General features: G+C 36.1%; 1 protein-coding gene across 1 annotated transcript in view; it reads right to left on the bottom strand.

Annotated features, from left to right (window-relative positions):
* Positions 1–15,642, bottom strand: part of pik3r3b (phosphoinositide-3-kinase, regulatory subunit 3b (gamma)) — a 146,520-nt gene extending 130,878 nt beyond the window's left edge. The window contains exons 1-2 of the mRNA XM_058778103.1: positions 15,469–15,642; positions 14,245–15,143 (exon numbers count right to left, since the gene is read on the bottom strand). Of these exons, the coding sequence (XP_058634086.1) occupies positions 14,245–14,569 (325 nt within the window). The 5' untranslated portion in view covers positions 14,570–15,143; positions 15,469–15,642. The remainder of the gene's footprint in view (positions 1–14,244; positions 15,144–15,468) is intronic.
* Between the last annotated feature and the right edge of the window lie 2,425 nt (positions 15,643–18,067).

The raw sequence follows: 18,067 nt of genomic DNA, 5'->3' as shown, positions 1-18,067 counted from the left end.
CCCAAACTGTCCATTCACACAAGCCGCAAGTGTGTCTCAGAGCACTGAGAACATTCCTGCATTACCATGGCAGCCACCATTTACAATCATCAACAACCATCAGCGCAAAACACTCTGAGCAAGGCAAGTCTAGGCGTCTCATCTTGGTGTAGCCAATATTAATCCCATTTTTGGTCTCATTGTCAGAGAGACAGAGAAAATTAAAGTACATTTTTGTACAGTATCTACACACAGGGTGCATGCACCACAGTCCATAGTTTGCTTTGGTTTAAGGATGCATTACATTGATCAAAAGTGACAGAAAAGACTTACACTTGTAAATTTCAAAAAGTCCTTAAAGGAGACCGATTATGCCCTTTTTTTTTTTTTTTTTTACAATTTGTAATATAAGTCTCAAGTGTCCCCAGAATGTGTCTGTGATGTTTCAGCTCAAAATACCACACAGATCACTTATTATATCATTTTGAAAATGCCTTATTTTGAGTGGAAGCAGAAATAATGTATCTATTGCACTGAAATCATGCGTTTTAAAGGCATGTTAGTTTAATCTTCTGATATATGGTTTTCTGAGCACACACATCCGAAGCACATGCACAGAAAGCGGTTGTGTGCATGTGAGTACTAAACAAAGTTCTCTTTCATGTCTTATTGCACTTAAACTGTCAAATACACACAAATTTATGTTAAAAACACACGAGTTACAAAAACAGTCGGTTATGTCTATGAAGGTACACAGCTGGGAAAGGAATTGCATGTTTATATTAGATCTGTCTGGCAGCAGTGTAATATACAGTAAATAAATCAATATATCCACTGCTCTCTTGTTTTCTTGCTTTGCTCCAACTTTCGCCATGGCGTTTGAACTGGTACACGGTTGTTGCTTGCGAAAACACAATGGTGGTGCAGTAGGTGGAAACTTGCAGATTAAGTGCCCTTTCTACAACGCAGGGGGTGCGAAATCTGAGTGGCTCGTTTTTTCACAAGCTAGCAGAGAAAAGCTTACCAAAATAAAGTACTGGGTTGTTATTTTTAACGTTTTCTGGGTTTATAGGTGCACCAGGGTCCCAATTATAGCACTTAAACATGGAAAAAGTCAGATTTTCACAATATGTCACCTTTATAGTTCTTTTAAACCAAATGCTGAAAATACAGCTTTGCCATTGCAGGAATAACTATTTTTGATCAAATAAATGCAGCCTTGGTGAACATATGAGACTTTGGTCACGCTTTATTGTAAGGTCCAATTCTCGCAATTAACAAACCATTAACTCCTAATTTGCTGTTTATTAATAGTTAGCTGTAATATTTACGTATTGGAATAAGGATGCAGAACATGGTCATGCAGAATATCTGCTTTATAAGTACTAATAAACAGCCAATATATTAATAATAGGCATGCTAATAAGCAACTAGTTAATAGTGAGAATTGGTCCCTATACTAGCGTTACCAAGGCTACAAAAACATAAAACTCAAAATCTTACCAACTACCAACAAGGTAGATACTAGAGGGAATAAATGGGCATGGGCACTAAATGTGAATCACTCACAAATACCATGAATTCTATCTTTCTTTCCATCAGTACTTGACTTTGTACTTTTCATTTTTATCATTTTATCTTGGGCCAAAAACCTAAAGCAACTGTGCTCAAAGACACCCAGAAAATGTTTTTGTTATAAAGCTAAGAAAGAAAAGAGCAAATAAAAGGTCTTTCAATCCTGGTCCTTGTCAACAGGGAACAATAATAAGGAAGATGACTGCTGTGAACTTTTGTTCCTTCCTGAGCTTGATGGTTTAAATGGAACTACAGGGTCCATAGAGAAAATCTGAGCTCAGAATAATGTCGCCTTGGCAGTGCAACAGCGGGCAGACTTCAGAGGACTATTAGTAGTTTCCAGTGAGCAAATAAATTGGTGATTTAATAGTAGTGTCCCTCTGTCAGCAGCTTAATTTGGATGAGGACCACAAAAAGCCACAAAGAGATGATAGTCATCAAATCCATATTTTACTCTCTCTAAGAGCTGAGAACTAGTAGAGGAGTGGAACATTCAAGCACCAGTGAGGAGAAAATAGAGTCATACTGCAGCCACGGGATTGGATATAAACCCATGAGAGCATAGTATAACATAAAATACACAAATATACTAAAAATAATAAACAACTTTTTAAAAACAATACACTCTTTCAAACGTTGAGGTAGCTAATTTATTTTAAATGTTTTTTGAAAGAAGTCTCTTATGCATTTATTACAGTAAAAACAATAATATTATGAAATGTTACAATTTAAAATATCTTCTATTTTTTTCTGTGATGGCCTGCCTGAATTTTTAGCAGCCATTACTGCAGTCTTCAGTGTCACATGATCCTTCAGAAATCATGTTGATTTGGTTCTAAAGTAACAGTTCTTATTATCATCAATGCTGAAAACAGTTGTGCTGCTTAATATTTTTGTGGAAACTGATACATTTTTTCAGGACAAAAACATTTATTTGAATTCAAAATCTTTTGTAACATTGTCAATGTCTTTACTGTCACTTTTGATCAATTTAATGTGACCTTCCTGAATAAAAGTATTCATTTCTTCTAAAAAAAAAGAACAAATACAAATATTACCTCAAACATTTGAACAGTATTGTATGTGCAAGGATGTATAGTTAATAATAAGGCGAGATCTTGAATATCTATGAGTCTAATGCAATTAGCTTCATGATCTGAGAAGCATAAGGGTTTTTATAAAGTTCTCAAGCTTACTGCCATGAGGATATGAAGAACAGACACATCAATTAAAGAACAGAAGAAACAAGATGAAAGGTCATATAATTAAAATAACAAATCAATTGACTCGGACACATTATCATTAAAGGTGAAGTGTGTAATTTCTACATGGCTAACTGCATCAGACAAAGTGCAGTCAATCCTCTGACATCCATTAAAGGCAATAACCCACACAAAAAACGTTTTGACATTCACCTGACAAGACAATACTCCTGAGAATAGAACAAATTAGCCTGGAGGAAAATAAACATCTATAGACAAGGAGTTGTATAGACAAGAGACAGTTCTTATACCATGTGAAGGGAGACCGAGGGCACTGTCACTAATACCTGACCTTTAAACACCCCTCTGCCATGACGGGACAAGTATAAATTAGTTTGAAGTCTGTGATCGTACCAATTCTTTGATTTTTTTTTCAAGAAAAAAAAGCTTCTGGCATGTGTAGATTCTCAAGCAAGGCTGCATATACAGTATATGTCTAAAAATATATCAAACAGGGTTCTGCCTCCTCAATCTAATCTGCAGAGCATATGAGACAACCATGACAAGTAAGAACTAGGTTGCCTTCAGGCAATCATTGCTGTAGCACAGACCCCAACTAACTTTCAATGACAGTGTCAGTCTGAGATCAGGGATGTGTTCTCCAGTATTTGACGTTGAGAAGATACCACCAACAGAGAATGAATCTTCAGCTATTAAATTCTCTGTTGTCACTGAGAAATGGGGATTGCTTAACCTAAGCTGCTTTAGCAAACAATTTTGTGTAAAAGTCTAATGCGGGTTGCCCTGAATTAGCCTGGGTGTTGTTTGAGCAAATCAAATACTTTCTATGTTTTTGTAAGGTTGGAGAAGAAAGCTCTTGCCTTCAAACAAGTCAGGCTTTCTTTTCCGGGATCCAGTCTAAACATTTTGAAGGTTGTGTAGCTCAGGACAGATGGGAAGACTTTAAACAAACTTGCTACTAGTAAAAGAAGAGCAAATTGAAGATGGGGCCAAGGTAAAAGAACACCACCTGTGTCAACATGGCTCTGTGGGCCATATTTACTGATGCATCATTAATTTCCTTGGAGTGCTGTCTCCTTCAGAGACGCTGCAAATTTCCAGGAAAGATGAAAGAGGACAGAAGGTTAAGGATGGAGAGTAACTATTTAACTTGAGGGCAGCCTGGCAAACTATGAGCTTGTTTAAAGTACTTTTGATGTGTCTGCAAGGACAGGCTACCAAGCTACCCTCAATTCCTGTGATGTTCTTTTTTAGTTCTCAGAGAAAAAATAAATAAAAAATTGGAATAGGACTGACAGCTCCTGCTGTCACTAAAGAAATGGTTCACATCAAACCACAAAACAAAATCAAAAAGATAGATATATATCCATCTATTGTGGCATGACATGACTTAACCAATCAACCAACAGAAGGCAGAGGTAGGTAGGCCATGGATCTACTGGTTCTGTGGCTATATGCATGTATGATTACACAAAAATATGCACAAATAAATTGCATAGAAAACAATTTTCAAGTCAATTAAATACGTTCTGCCCCGTATTATCTTGATCCTATTATGGTTAATATTTTCCCTGCATATTCTCACTGCATTTGATATCTTCATATGATATATTCATATATTCAAATGAATTGAATTGAGAATTACTATTAGAATGTCTGAACAATGCATGCACTGTCAATTGACAGGAAACTTTCCAAATGCCGTCCAAAGTACATAAAATTATATTTTTATTCAGCAAGGATGCAATAGATTGATCAAAGTTGACCGTAAAGATTTTGTCACATTGTTACTAAAAATTTCCATTTCAAATAAGCGCTGTTCCTTTGAACATTCTATTCATCAGACAGTCCTAAAAAAAATATATACGGTACATATATCAAGGTTTCCAATATTAAAAATATTAGCGCAACAGTGTTTTCAACACTGATAAGTAATGTTTCTTAAGCACCAAATGGATGAAGGATCATGTGACAACTGACATGAAAATTCAGTTTGGATTTCACAGGAATAAACCACATTTTAAATTATATTAAAATTGAAAACAGTTATTTTAAACTGCAATAATATTTTATGATACTACTAAATAAAATACTATCAAATAAATGTGTCCTCAGTGAGCTAAAGAGTTTTTTTTTTTCCAAAAACAAAAAATAATTTACCCAACCACAAACCTTTTAACAATAGTGTACATGTCTACATGAGTATGGTAATCATTTAGTATCAAAGTATATAACAAAATACCATGGTATCACAATCTGATAGCATTATTGTACCACCACACACTAGTTCAACCTAGTGCATGTATATACTTCGTGTAGTTTTTTTTTCATACTGTGAAAATCAGACACACCATAATTTTGAAACATTTTATTGTCCTTTTATTTATCATGCTCTATACTTCGAGCACATAAACCTCTACACAACAGACACAACCACAAGAATGAGAAGCTATTTTGTTGTGAATTTCACCATGAATCTGGAACACTTGGAGTTTCATGAAAATGGTAAACAACAGAACTCACCTCTTGACCTGCAGCAATGTTATTTGTTCTTCCTGGTTGGATGAGGATCGCTTCTCTACAATATTTTGTCACAATATGTGAAATCCATTTCTCTGAATCAAATCTATTTCACTACAGCTAACACTGTTATATGCACCAGTGTCTAAATTTATAGTGCTGGTGAATTGGGCTGTATATTGAAAACTCGTCTTGATTTGATTCATGGTATGAATGAAAAAAACAATAACATACCTCCAAATTTATGTATGACACTCTCTGAACACATGCGAAAGCATATCACATCATCCACAGTTATATAACACTAGCTTCTTGCTGTGCAGCCAAACAGGGGCTCTATTCTCCAAACTCCAAATGACAGTTGGCATACTGGGTATCTCACACATACACAAACATGAAATATCACTTCACCCACTATACCACGACTCTGAGTCTTAAATGCCAACACAATAAGAGCATTCAACGTAAGGAATGTTGAAGCAGTAAAAGCTGTTGAGGCCAAGAACACTTCAGAATTTCAACCAAGATAAACCTTAAATTCTGACTGCAGCTCAGGCGTCTGATCTCTCGCTCAAAACACCTTTCATTCCCTCCAGAAATGTCTGTGGCATTCTCGAGAATGGCCATGATTAACTATCAGCCCCTGGCTCATTGCAACACTCTAATGTGGATCCGATAAAAGGAACAGTTCTTAACAAAAAAAAAAAAAAAAAAAGCATTAAATTAAACAAAATTGGCAGCAAAGATATTAACAATATTACAAAAGATTTATATTTCAAATAAATGTTGTTTGTTTGAACTTTTGTTCATTAAGCAATATTGGAAAAAAAAATATATATATATATTAATAAAAAAAATTATAATAATTTTAAATGTGACCATTTTCACAATTTTATTGTTTTTACTGAATTTTTGATCAAATAAATGCAGCCTTGGTTAGCATATGAGACTTCTTTCAAAAAATGGGGGACGTATCAACCGCAAACTTTTGGACAATACTGTACAGCAGTGCTTCTCAAAATCCGGACCCGCCTCCATTTCGCATTTCAAGAGCACTAATTATATTTCCTACTTTGATAAAGGCATGTTAAACTCGTAAATCATTTGTTTAGTTTTTTTAATGTCTTTTTGGGGATGGTCCGAAATGAAAGCGAAGGCGAGTACTGAAACTTTTTCTTCATTTGTTGTCATGACATCCAGTGAGCGTATGATTTTTGACATAATTGGGCGACATTTCACCGCTAATATGAGTTTATTTTTATTTTATTTATTTTTTTGTTATCACTTAGATTATGGCCATTTGACATATAGCGGTGTCCAGTGTTTCCCATACATTGAGTTATTTGTAGCGGTCCGTTACAATATCAAAACTGACCGCCACAAATAGATTATCCCAAAACGAATAAACGGACACTGCACGTTTCAAAATTAAAATGCAGCACAGGTGTTTTTATATGAATGTATTTTTGAAAAGAACCGACCGACTTCAGAAAAGCTTCAATGTTATTTTCATTTCGTCTTTCCTGATAAAGTAGCGTTTGTGAGCGCAGCGCAGCGCTTTTTTGATTACAGCCGTTACCACTATATCTCCCGCTCCAGCAGCGCCTTCTGCTGGCAGAGAATGAAGTTGCATTTGCAAGTCTATGGGAAACACTGGTGTCTGTCAACAAACATAAACAAAAAGCATGCTTCAGAGAAGGTGTTTTGAGAAGGTGCTTAAGTTTTGAGTTATGTATTATTACTATGAATTAGGTTACTACTACTACTACAATTACCATCTTGTGCCCTGCAATAATCATTTACTCAAAATCTCTTTAATGAAATAAAGGGGGAAAAAAAAGAGAAAATCGGCCAAACATATTGGCCAAAACAATCAGCATTATATATCGGCCATCAGCTGCCCTGATTTCTAAATATCGGAATCGGCCAGAGAAAAACCGTTGTCGGTCGACCTCTATTGCTTACGCTTAAATTAATTGTTTTGCTACTTTTGCACTTGTTATTAATGTATTTTGAATGCAAATGGCACTTTACTTTTTTTTTTAAATTGTGTTTATTTGTTATGCATGTTATGTATGTTTATTAAAAACAAGTTTTGTAATAACCAATTGTTACAGTCTGGACCTTGGACACTGATGAAAATCCAGATTTGGACCTTTGAATGTAGACTTTGAGAACCCCTGCTGTACAGCATGTAGCTAGCAAAATAAATAAATAAATTTGAAATTAAATAAAAATAAAGCTTGTGTCAGAACAAAGACCCACACTTGTTTATAAAAGGTGGCACACCATTCATGCACCCCTGTGCATTTTATATCCTTGTGTATTATATTGGATAAATTACACCGCAACAAATTTATCGAGAGCCTTTCGGTCGCATTTAAAATGCACAGATGAAGGGGACATAAAATAAGGACATAAAAGGCATGAGTCTTTATGGGTGCTCATAAATAGCAGGAGAAAGTGTAATACTGAGAAGCAGTTGTAGCTGGTTTGTGCTTTTCTCTAGATTTCAGAAACCCACAGTCCAATTCGTAGCCACAGCATAGAAGTAAGGATAGGAACAGATTTATGGTGCATCGTTCTCCCAAGTGAAGGCAGTGTTTATCATCATCCCTGGGCTTCATGGAAAACAAGCGAGACAGAGAATACACAACAGCAGGATAAAATGGCAAACAAAGACTTGGCTATCGTCCTCTTGGCATGGCACTGAGTGGGATGGTGGTGATGGATTTTCAGAGAGATATAACTGAGAGGGTCTGCACCAACCCTCGTTGTCATGCTTAAAGTGAAATCCTTCAAACGTCTGTTCAGATATGCACATGGGAGAAAGCACTCTAATGCTGAACAGCTGCAAGAACAGGGATGCCTACCTGCATTGCAAATGATGTGTAAAATGAAACATGTCATGTAAATGTAAAATGATTACATGCCTGTTTTGAGTTTTGGCAATGCAAAAATGAAAGCTAGTGGGACTTATGCATGTTCCTTTAAAATTTGATTAATTTACTCCACAAGGAGAAAAAAAAAACAGTTAGCGAGATGAAGCTAGCAGTATTGACTGGTCATGTGATCTCAACATGTAGGCCTCTATGTGGTGACCGGTCCATGTAAAATAAAACAGCTTTTATTAGACTACCGATATGACTAGCATCTTCCAGCCTTGTGAGAATGCACATGATTTGTAATGTCTATTGTTAACAGTGTAGCAATGTATGAAGAGTAAAGCTCACACACAAGTCACTTTTAAACCATGCAGCTTTGTCCTGGTAAACACACATTACGGAATCTGCTTGGAGAAATCTTTCGGCTCCACATGAAAATCCATATCACGTGGATTCCTTTTGAAATCTCTGGATTTCGCCACAAAGATTCGCTATAAACAAAGGTAAATGTGACCACACCTTCATTCTTACCCTAATAATAATAACGTTGTGAGTTAAAACAGTGTTCCACGTTAACTGACAATAAAAAAGTCGAAACTGAAATACCTTGCCTTTTTCACCCAACAAATTATCGTTCACTTCAGTGGATACCGTTGTTCATGAATATCAATCCTTTTATTACCTGCTGTCCTCACGGCTATAAGCCATCAATTCACAGCTCATCTAATCTCTAGAAAATGACATACGAAACACTGGCTTCTCTCTGGCTAAGACAATGAAATTCTACTATACATGGGGGAATAAGCATAAAACCCCTGTTAATATCCTATTTCCTAACACTACCGTTGCTGTCAGTGCTTTAGAGTTAACAACTTTTCGCTATGTAGGAATATAAAATCTCATCTGCAGTGAGAGAAAACACGCAAAACAGGAGCCTAAGATATTATCTGCAGGGCATTAAAAAAAATCCTGCTTTTCAAAACTACCTTTCAGTTTTAATGTGCTTTGGCCAAGTTTACCTAGGTTGTGCAGGGCCAATTGATTCAGAAATTATGCTATAAAACTACAAAGTCCTAATCAGAGTTTAAAAAGGTTACGTTTTTGAAATCGCTCCACTGCTTTGCAGCTAATGTGGAACTGAGCGGAGGAAAGAAATATGGGAGCCAGCAAGTGTTCTGCCAAAGCCTTGGCCGAGCCTGAACCTCCCTGTCACATGGGAGCATGAAGCACTACACAAGGGCAAATCAAGCAAATTGCGGGAGCCAAAAGCCATAAATGAGGCTTGTAACACTGCGTCTTAAACATAGGGTTTTTTAGCAGTACAGTCAGTGCCAGCAATTTCACCTAGCCATCTTCCACGGCATACCCAACAATTGCACGGCTGTTTCATATATTACACAATAGGGCTGACAATTAATTATACTGTTGTCAAAACAGGCATGCAAAGAGTGTCGCTTGGGTGTAAAATTAATTCTTCCTGGTGCTCTTTGGATAAACGATCCCTCGGTTCAAATAGTAAACTTAGTCCAAGGCCCTTAGAGTCAAATATGAATGGAAAGCCTTTACTTTATCATGACTATTAAGTTAAAAAAAACATTACACAAAACAGTGTGTTGTGGCTTAGAAAGCCTGCATTAACCTTCACTAAGGCTTTCAAAGGCATTGGTTTGTGGAAAGTTTATTTAACTAATAACCATGATTCAATTCAATTCTTTTAATTCATATTTGAATATGAAGGCCTTGGGCTATGAGTTTATTATCCCACTGAGTTCAGTCAGTTTTATACATTTTTGTAATTAATGTATTCAGTTTATTTTTACACAGAGAAAACTGTTGGGTTTCTCTGGTAACTTGCCTTTTTAGATTAAAGTCTATACCGCCAGTGTATAATGCAAAAATAAACATTCAAAACCTTGGGGTCAGTACTTTTTTTTTTTTTTTTTGGAAAGAAATCATTGTTTATTACCTGAAAGGATGCATTAAATGCGGCAGTAAATACAAACTAATGTAATACATTACAAAACAATAAATGGTACAAACAAAGCAGTTCTTTTAAACTTTCTATACATTAAGGAATTGTTAGGAAACACTGTTTTCAACACTAAAAATAAGAAGAATTGTTACTTGAGCACCAAATCAGTATTTTAGAATGCTTTCTGAAGGATTATGCAAGACTGGAGTAATGGATGCTGTAAATTCACAGAAATAAATTACATGTTAAAACATATTCAAACAGAAAACAGTTAGCAATAGTATTGTTGTTACTGTTGTTACCTTGCAGATGAGCATAAGAGACTAATTTTAAAAACATTAAAAAATTCTTACCAACCCCATAAGCAATTATTTTTTGAATACCATGCATAATAAAATGCTACTACTACACATCTCAAATCATGAGAAACAACACCTGTTTCTGTGAAAGCACTAATCTGTGAAAAAAAAACTAGATTGACCCAAGCATAATTGTGACAGCCATAATTCCCCTTGTATACTGCAGTGCTGGGGTTATTTCGAATGTAGAAAGAAGGGTTTTTGTTTTATTTATTTATTTTTATTTTTCTATGGAGGACCTCACTTTCTGGCATTGCTCAGTTCCTCATTAAGCCTAGCTGCAAATACAGCCATGATGTCTGACCTGCACGTCTGGAAAATTGATCCCAGAAAGAGTTGCTCATGCTTCTTCCTGAATCCTTTCGAAAACCATCATCCCACTTAGCAGCTCTCCGACTCATCTATTAACACATCACTGTGTGCTTGATCAGAGCGTGACACCAAAAGTGTCTTTTCCTCATCAACCGCACAAGGCCTTTGAGAAATGAGAGTCAAAGTAATCAGGCATCGGTGATCAAAGAAGATGGATCTCAAGTCAATAACAAGGATAATGGTGAATGTGAAGACTGCAGGCTTTGACTGACACTTTAACAGTGCTGGTGGGCAAGTTGATCTTTGCCTCGTTGTTGCCTTGGAACATGTCAGTATATTCATAATGGGAAAAAGACAAAGAGAGAAACCAGCTGTGGAATGCATCATCTTGGCACAGAAAATCTGCCTGCCCAACATCTGACAGCCAATTGTATGTCTAGGAGACATGACATAAAGTAAAATGGGCCACTTTTTGCAACACTGGAGCAAATTTGCTCGAACATAAAATGCTAATGATGCCTCTGTAGAGGCTGACAGAGAAGAAGAGATTGAGAGAAGAGCCAAAAATGAAGAAGATGGCTGCTGACCTTATAAGACTATGCTAATACACAAAGCAGCATATGCTGAATCTTGGAAATTATCCACTTCAGCAACTGTCTAGAGACAATACCAGGTCAGAAAAAGCAGCAACACCATACTACACTGAGGGTTAAATGGATCAAAATTACTCTTTAAAGTCCCAGAGACAGATGGGAACAATACTTTTTGCCAACTTTCTAACAATCCATTCAATTATGTATAAATAAATAAATAAAAAACTAATGTTTAGGAACACTTCTTAGTCTGAAGTCAAATCTTCTTTTTTTATTAGTACTTTTATTCAGAGACTTCACAGAGCATTACAGAGACTCCACAGACAAGCTGCTGTGAGCATGTACTGTTACTGCACAAATAGCATACATGAAATTACCCAGAGCGGAACTATATGGGTGGAACTGGGGGAGGCGGAGGGTTTTGCAAGACTTTATTACAGCAAACACAGAATCAAACTATTTAAATGTTAAGCAAGAAAGCTCACTGGCTGAAAATGAAACGGAGACCAATCAGCTTGAGCCATGAAGTGATGATGTGACAGCTAGTAAATTGCATTAAAGACCCATTTGCCTGCATCATAGAGCGTCATGACTGAACTAAATATTTTTTACTAGATATTTATACTGCATGTGTTCTTGCTCTGAACCCATGGATATTGCTGCTCCCATACTCACAGAGGAAGAATGCAATCTTACGTGGGTCTTCTTGGCTGAGTTCAAGGTCTCATTTGTCTAAAACATATCTGACTAACACAATCACAGTCCAACAGGCCAACGCAGAGCCACTTCATGCATCTTAAAACAACTAGAATGCTTTCAGATGGGTTAAGCACAATCCAATAATGGGAACATAGCAGATCAAACACACACACACACACACACACACACACACAGTATATAAACTTTGTATATGTCGCTTCATGCAAAGGTTTCATCTGTGTGAACACTAATCTTCAAATTTGTATAGTGAAAAGATGTTTGACCAATAAATGATTTAAACTTTAAACAGATTGAACCCTTGGCAAAAATAAAAAATAAATGATGTTGTCGTTTTTGGAAATTTCACATCAATTAAAATAATACAAATTTAAATTGAAAACTAAAGAGAATGGATTGCAGTGTTGGAAACTGAAATGCATGCTAGATTTTGTCTGTTTTAAATGTAAAATAATTTTAAATGTTAAATGCATTTATAACATTCACTATTTAAATATTATTTAATATTAATATTCAAAACAGAGCCCATGGGGAGGTCCAGTTTCATGCTTAAAATTTTATTTTGTACAACTAGACTCTGTAAGTAGGTCAACCACACTTCCAAACTCTAAAGATATGAAAATGTGTCTTATATACAAATAAGAAGTTCAAAGTCTTTGGCACAGTTCTGGGTCACACTTTATATTAGGTGGCCTTAACTACTATGTACTTGTACAATGTACTTATTGTGTTCATACTGTATTGCAAAACACTTTTGCTGCTATTGAGGTGGGATACGGGTAAGGTTAGGGACAGGTTTGGTGGTATGGGTAGGTTTAAGGGTGGGTTAAGGTGTAAGGGATGGGTCAACAGTGTAATTATAAATGAAATTACAGAAATTAATTACAGATGTAATTACATATAGGTGTTTTTAAAAATATAAGTACAATGTAAAAACATGCATGTACACAATAAGTGCATTGTACCGAATGAATAATTTAAATGTAAGTACATAGTAGTTAAGGCCACCTAATATAAAGTGGGACCCAGTTCTGGACTGTTCACTGTTCCAAAAGCTTCCATTCTGTAATGCCTGATTTAAAAAATAAAAAATAAAATAAAATTCTGTAAACTTGACAATTTGCTAGGTTCATAAAACTCTCTACAATCAGCGTAAGTGTTTCGTCAGTGTTCCACAAGGATCCCTTGGCACAGGGTGAGTCTAATGATTGGCTGACTGTCAGCCATCCAATGCACCAGTGATCAATTATTCAACAGAACTGCATGTTTTTGCCTCTCCTGACACTAAGGAATGGCTTTGCTATGCTGTTTATCACCATCTCTGCGCCTTGGCTGAAACAAAAGAACTCAGTAAGCCACTAAAAGAGGATCTACAGTGTATAAAACACATAAATAGGATAAATACAACCTAAACCTTCACCATAAAAGAGACATGTGCCCTAGACATTAAGAGAAAAGAGCGCTCTTGGAACAACCAGAGTTGCCTGTCTGACCTAGTTAGCATATGAACACCCCCACAAGCAGACTGTACCACAGTCAGAAACACAGGGGCAACGCAGGCCCCATAAAGAGCTTAACGCAACATTTTGAATATAATTTTAACTTTAAAATTGCCATTTATGCAAGTACTTATTTCTTATCTCTTTCTCAAATACATTCACAAATCCTTGACAGATCCCTATTTTCAGCACTGGAAGTAATGTTACTACTGGGAGCTGAAGTCTGTGATTTGCACACAATGTCCTCAAATTTCAAGTGAAGCATTTTATTACAGAGTTGTGCTGCCTAATCCAAATGTGGGGAGGAGATAATTAGCCATCCTGCTCTGAAGATTGAGGGTAAAAGATTATGGATGCCATAGAGATGTGGTAATATTTTTCATTCTATGATGATAGATACAGTATATACACATATCATGATGATAAATGTGAAATATATATATATATATTTTTTTTTTTTTTTATTTTTTTTTTTTTTAATGCAATTTACTATTATAAAAGTACATATACATAGGTTTTATTAATTTATATTTATAATTTTATATAATTGTATATTTATTTTATTTTTGTTACATAAAGCATGTTAAATAAACATAATGGTAACACTCACCCTCTGAAGCAGCGGCCCCTGGGGGCTGGGGCCCTACAGGTGTTGGTGGTACAGGTCTCGACCACGGCTTCCCTGAAGTAAGGCCCGTCCTCACGGCCCCAACATACTCCACAAAGGTGCCGGGGAAGTTTCCCTTCTCCTTTGTGCGTTCATTGGTGCCATGCAGCCAGCCTTTTGGGCACTTCTCATCACCCTCCTGGTAATCGGATGTCAGCAGTGCCATCTTACTGACTGTGAGGAGATCTCCAGGCTGCAGAGAGATATCGTCACCCCTCTCCTGCTTGTACTCAAACAGTGCACGGTACTGGAAACTGTCAGAGCTCATGATTTGTTCTTTACATGAGCTCTGTGATCTTTGATGCTTGTTTAAAACGGACCTGGATATAAGTTCTTGGTTTAAATCCTGAGTGCTAAATCACTTGGAAAGTCCTTGGGTTATATCCTGAGAGCTTACTGACATTCAGCTGGGTTTCTTGCAAGGGTTAAAACTCCAACAGTACCGTATGTTGGGCAGAGGCCGTTATTGCGCAGTTCTAGATTTGGTCCATACGTAAAAAGTACAAATTTATTTGAAACGAATTCTAGCAGTCTGTGGCAAAATACAAAACAGGGCCAGAGAAAGCAAAAACAGCCCCATAAAGCGAGGGATGAACAGACGGGCGAGGGTGCAGGACAGTGGTAGCACAAATTTGGGGACACAGTGACCTGGAATCGGGACGATGGGCTTTTCTGCAATGTTGGCACTAGTCCACATTTAGAAATGAAACATTTATTGAATGTCCATTATCTCAGTCCATTAGCAGGTGTGGTCAGAAAGATATTAACATAGACACTGCCAGTCTATTTATCAAATGCCAGAGCAAGAGCCTTGTTCATCTTCTTGGTGAAGACCTTAAAACCTGAAAGCATTCATTTATACAGTTAGTTTCACAAATTCTAACTCAAATCAACTTGAAATTACAATCCTTGCATTAAAAGAGCAACTTCTGCATTTCAATAATAACGCCTGCATTATTGGATTGTACCTAATATGCAAAAGCATTGCACTGCATGCATAGCATCACATCACATCACATCACCTGTGTGTTAATCAGTCGCTGAGCAATACAATGCAAAATGACATGTAGACTGCATGTCTGACTTGCAGCGCGTGACTGGGACAGTGCCAACTTATGTACAGCGTGCAGAAACTCGACTCGCGTGATATTGCTTACTATAACTTACCTCCTGTCGCACTTCTCCAAGCCGCCCAAAATACAAGATGCACGTAGTCCAACGCAAGAGGAACGAGCGAGCATTATATGGTCTGATTAGTTAAAACATGCGTTTAAAATATATTCCCAAATAACCTGCGTGGCTGAGTCAGACATCCAGCCAGACTAGTGCTGTAGTACGGCTCAGCCCGAGTGACGTCAGAGACCACGCCTCCGCTGCCTGCTTATCACATCGTGGGACAAAGTTGGGAACTCGAGTGTCCTTATGTAGCGGTCAGGACGTGAAGAACGCACTGCAGCGTGAAAATGTTGCGTCGTACTTTTCTGATCTGCCTAGACACATTCCCACAAGTTATATAATGCACGTCTGACGTCTGCAGATCACGTTAAAGGCATCCATGAACATAATCTTTTCTCTAGACCAGGGTTTTTATCCTTACAGACCCAAGGAACCAGTATAAAATTATTTTATAATATTTATTCTATTTTATTATTCCATTTCATTGCATTTTATTTTGTTTCTATATATATATATTGGGTAATTCTTTACAAGAAAGGAATAAAACTTTATTTTAATTATTAATTAAATTATTCATTCACAATATTCATGGTTTTTGTATGTTTTTCCTTGCTTTACTTATTTGGGGGGAGGGTGAGAGACTTAAATGTGTTTAAGGTGAATGGAATATTTACATTTTAAGATACAGATTTAAGTTACAGATTTTTCAAAAATGTATGAAACCAACATGAACACAAATACTAGGCCTACATTTGGAAAAATATGATTTATAAAAGATTTGTAAAATAATTGAATAATAATTAATTTGAAAAACGATTTCTCCTTTTCATCATGTCTGCCATTCCTATTTGTCACTGACACTTATATCACATTATAAATAATGTGAAAGATATAAATTACTATTTAGAATGTATATCATCAATCATCAACTAACCTAACTGGTGGTGGATGAGAAGATACCCCCTGACAATGTAATAAAGCACTTTGAGTGCCTATAGTAAAGCGCTATATTATATAAATGTAATGAATTATTATTATTATTATTATTATTATCTATAAAATAATTCACCTTAAACGGTTCATAGGCTTAGTCTTATCTGTTTTTAATGTTGTTCTCATACTAAATCATTCATCACATTCCATACATAATTCAAGTATTTCTGATATTAATCTCTCTAATACAGTAGAAAATATTGAGCTTATATATTAATATTAGTATTCATTGCTTGAGCAATACCTCAGTCAGTTAAACCTAATCAATTCATGAAACAACCATACAATATTTTAAATTAACCTTCTACGGCAGCTATAATTGATGAGATTTTCATTTCTTTTATTCAAAGCTTACCCAGAGCAAGACTATTGTGATAAAGAACTTATCTGAAATGGAAATGGGATATATTTTTAATGTGGGTCTAGGAGCCTTAGGTCCTAATGGTCATCCATAAAATTTTCACATAATCTCATATCCATCTTTTAAACAGTTGTTTTCTTAGAATACTCAATCGTTCTGCCTCTCTTCATTGCAGAGTCACTGGAGGTTTCACTTGTCATTGTCTACCCTTGGTGCTTGGTACGATATTTTTTAATTTTGTTCTTTTGAATAATGCAGGTAATTTCATATGCCATAAGGCTGAAAGTGTAATTCTGATACAAACGACACCTGAGCTCAGTGCATGAACATAGAATAGTAAACACTAAGACCTTATGCAAATGTAAAGTGACAGAAATAATTTTGTGGTGCAGAAAGATAGATGAAAAATAATCAAGATAAAGCACCCATTTGGGCGTGAATGCATGCACACAGTCTCTGGCACATGCTTTGATGCATATTGAGATGGTTCACAGGTAGTAATAATAATAATTTATTATTATTATCATTATGCACTTGAGTCAGTGGCAACTCAGAACAAGAAAAATAATTACATGATGAAAATAGCAGTTCTTAATCTGACTGTCAAGTTGTCTCTCAAATGTACTTGAAAGATGTGCAGCTGGCAAATCTTCCCATATCATAATGACAGTTTGCATAAAGACAGACAAATTGTTTTGTTCTGCTATTAGTGTTTCTGCATTAACCTTCACAGCATAAAGCCTGAGATGCCCTCTTCAGTAGATCCTCAGAGCTCGGTGACATGAAGCTCCATTTCCTTTTCAATCAGTAACAGTCTTCAGTCAGCAATTTGGCTGTCCTTTGGTCCAGCTGCTTGTCTCCACAAAATTTCAAACCCAGAAATGAACTTGAATTTTATACTGTAGGGGGAAATTATATAATCAAACCACTCATATTATATCTGAACAATATCATTTATTTATTCAGGGTCATATGAAATAATTTACATTTTATGCACATTGCAGTCATTTATTTTGTATATTTTAGCTCTTACTGATTTAGTATTAAAAAAGGGAAGCTGTTTATTGTTTAGAAAAGCAGAAAATTCCATATTTGACTTTTTAGACACAAACTGGCCATGTATTTTGTTTATTTAGCTGTTAAGGCCCGTTCACACCAAAAGCAATAACTATATTGGTGGTATATTTATGTTTATTATAAGTACATGCTGCAGTTACTGTATGTCATCTGCCGCTT

The sequence above is a fragment of the Onychostoma macrolepis genome, chromosome 06, assembly GCF_012432095.1.
Source record: "Onychostoma macrolepis isolate SWU-2019 chromosome 06, ASM1243209v1, whole genome shotgun sequence".
In the NCBI taxonomy this organism is placed as follows: domain Eukaryota; kingdom Metazoa; phylum Chordata; class Actinopteri; order Cypriniformes; family Cyprinidae; genus Onychostoma; species Onychostoma macrolepis.
Note: the sequence above shows the minus strand (reverse complement) of the source record. Positions and strands in the feature narration are given on the sequence as shown.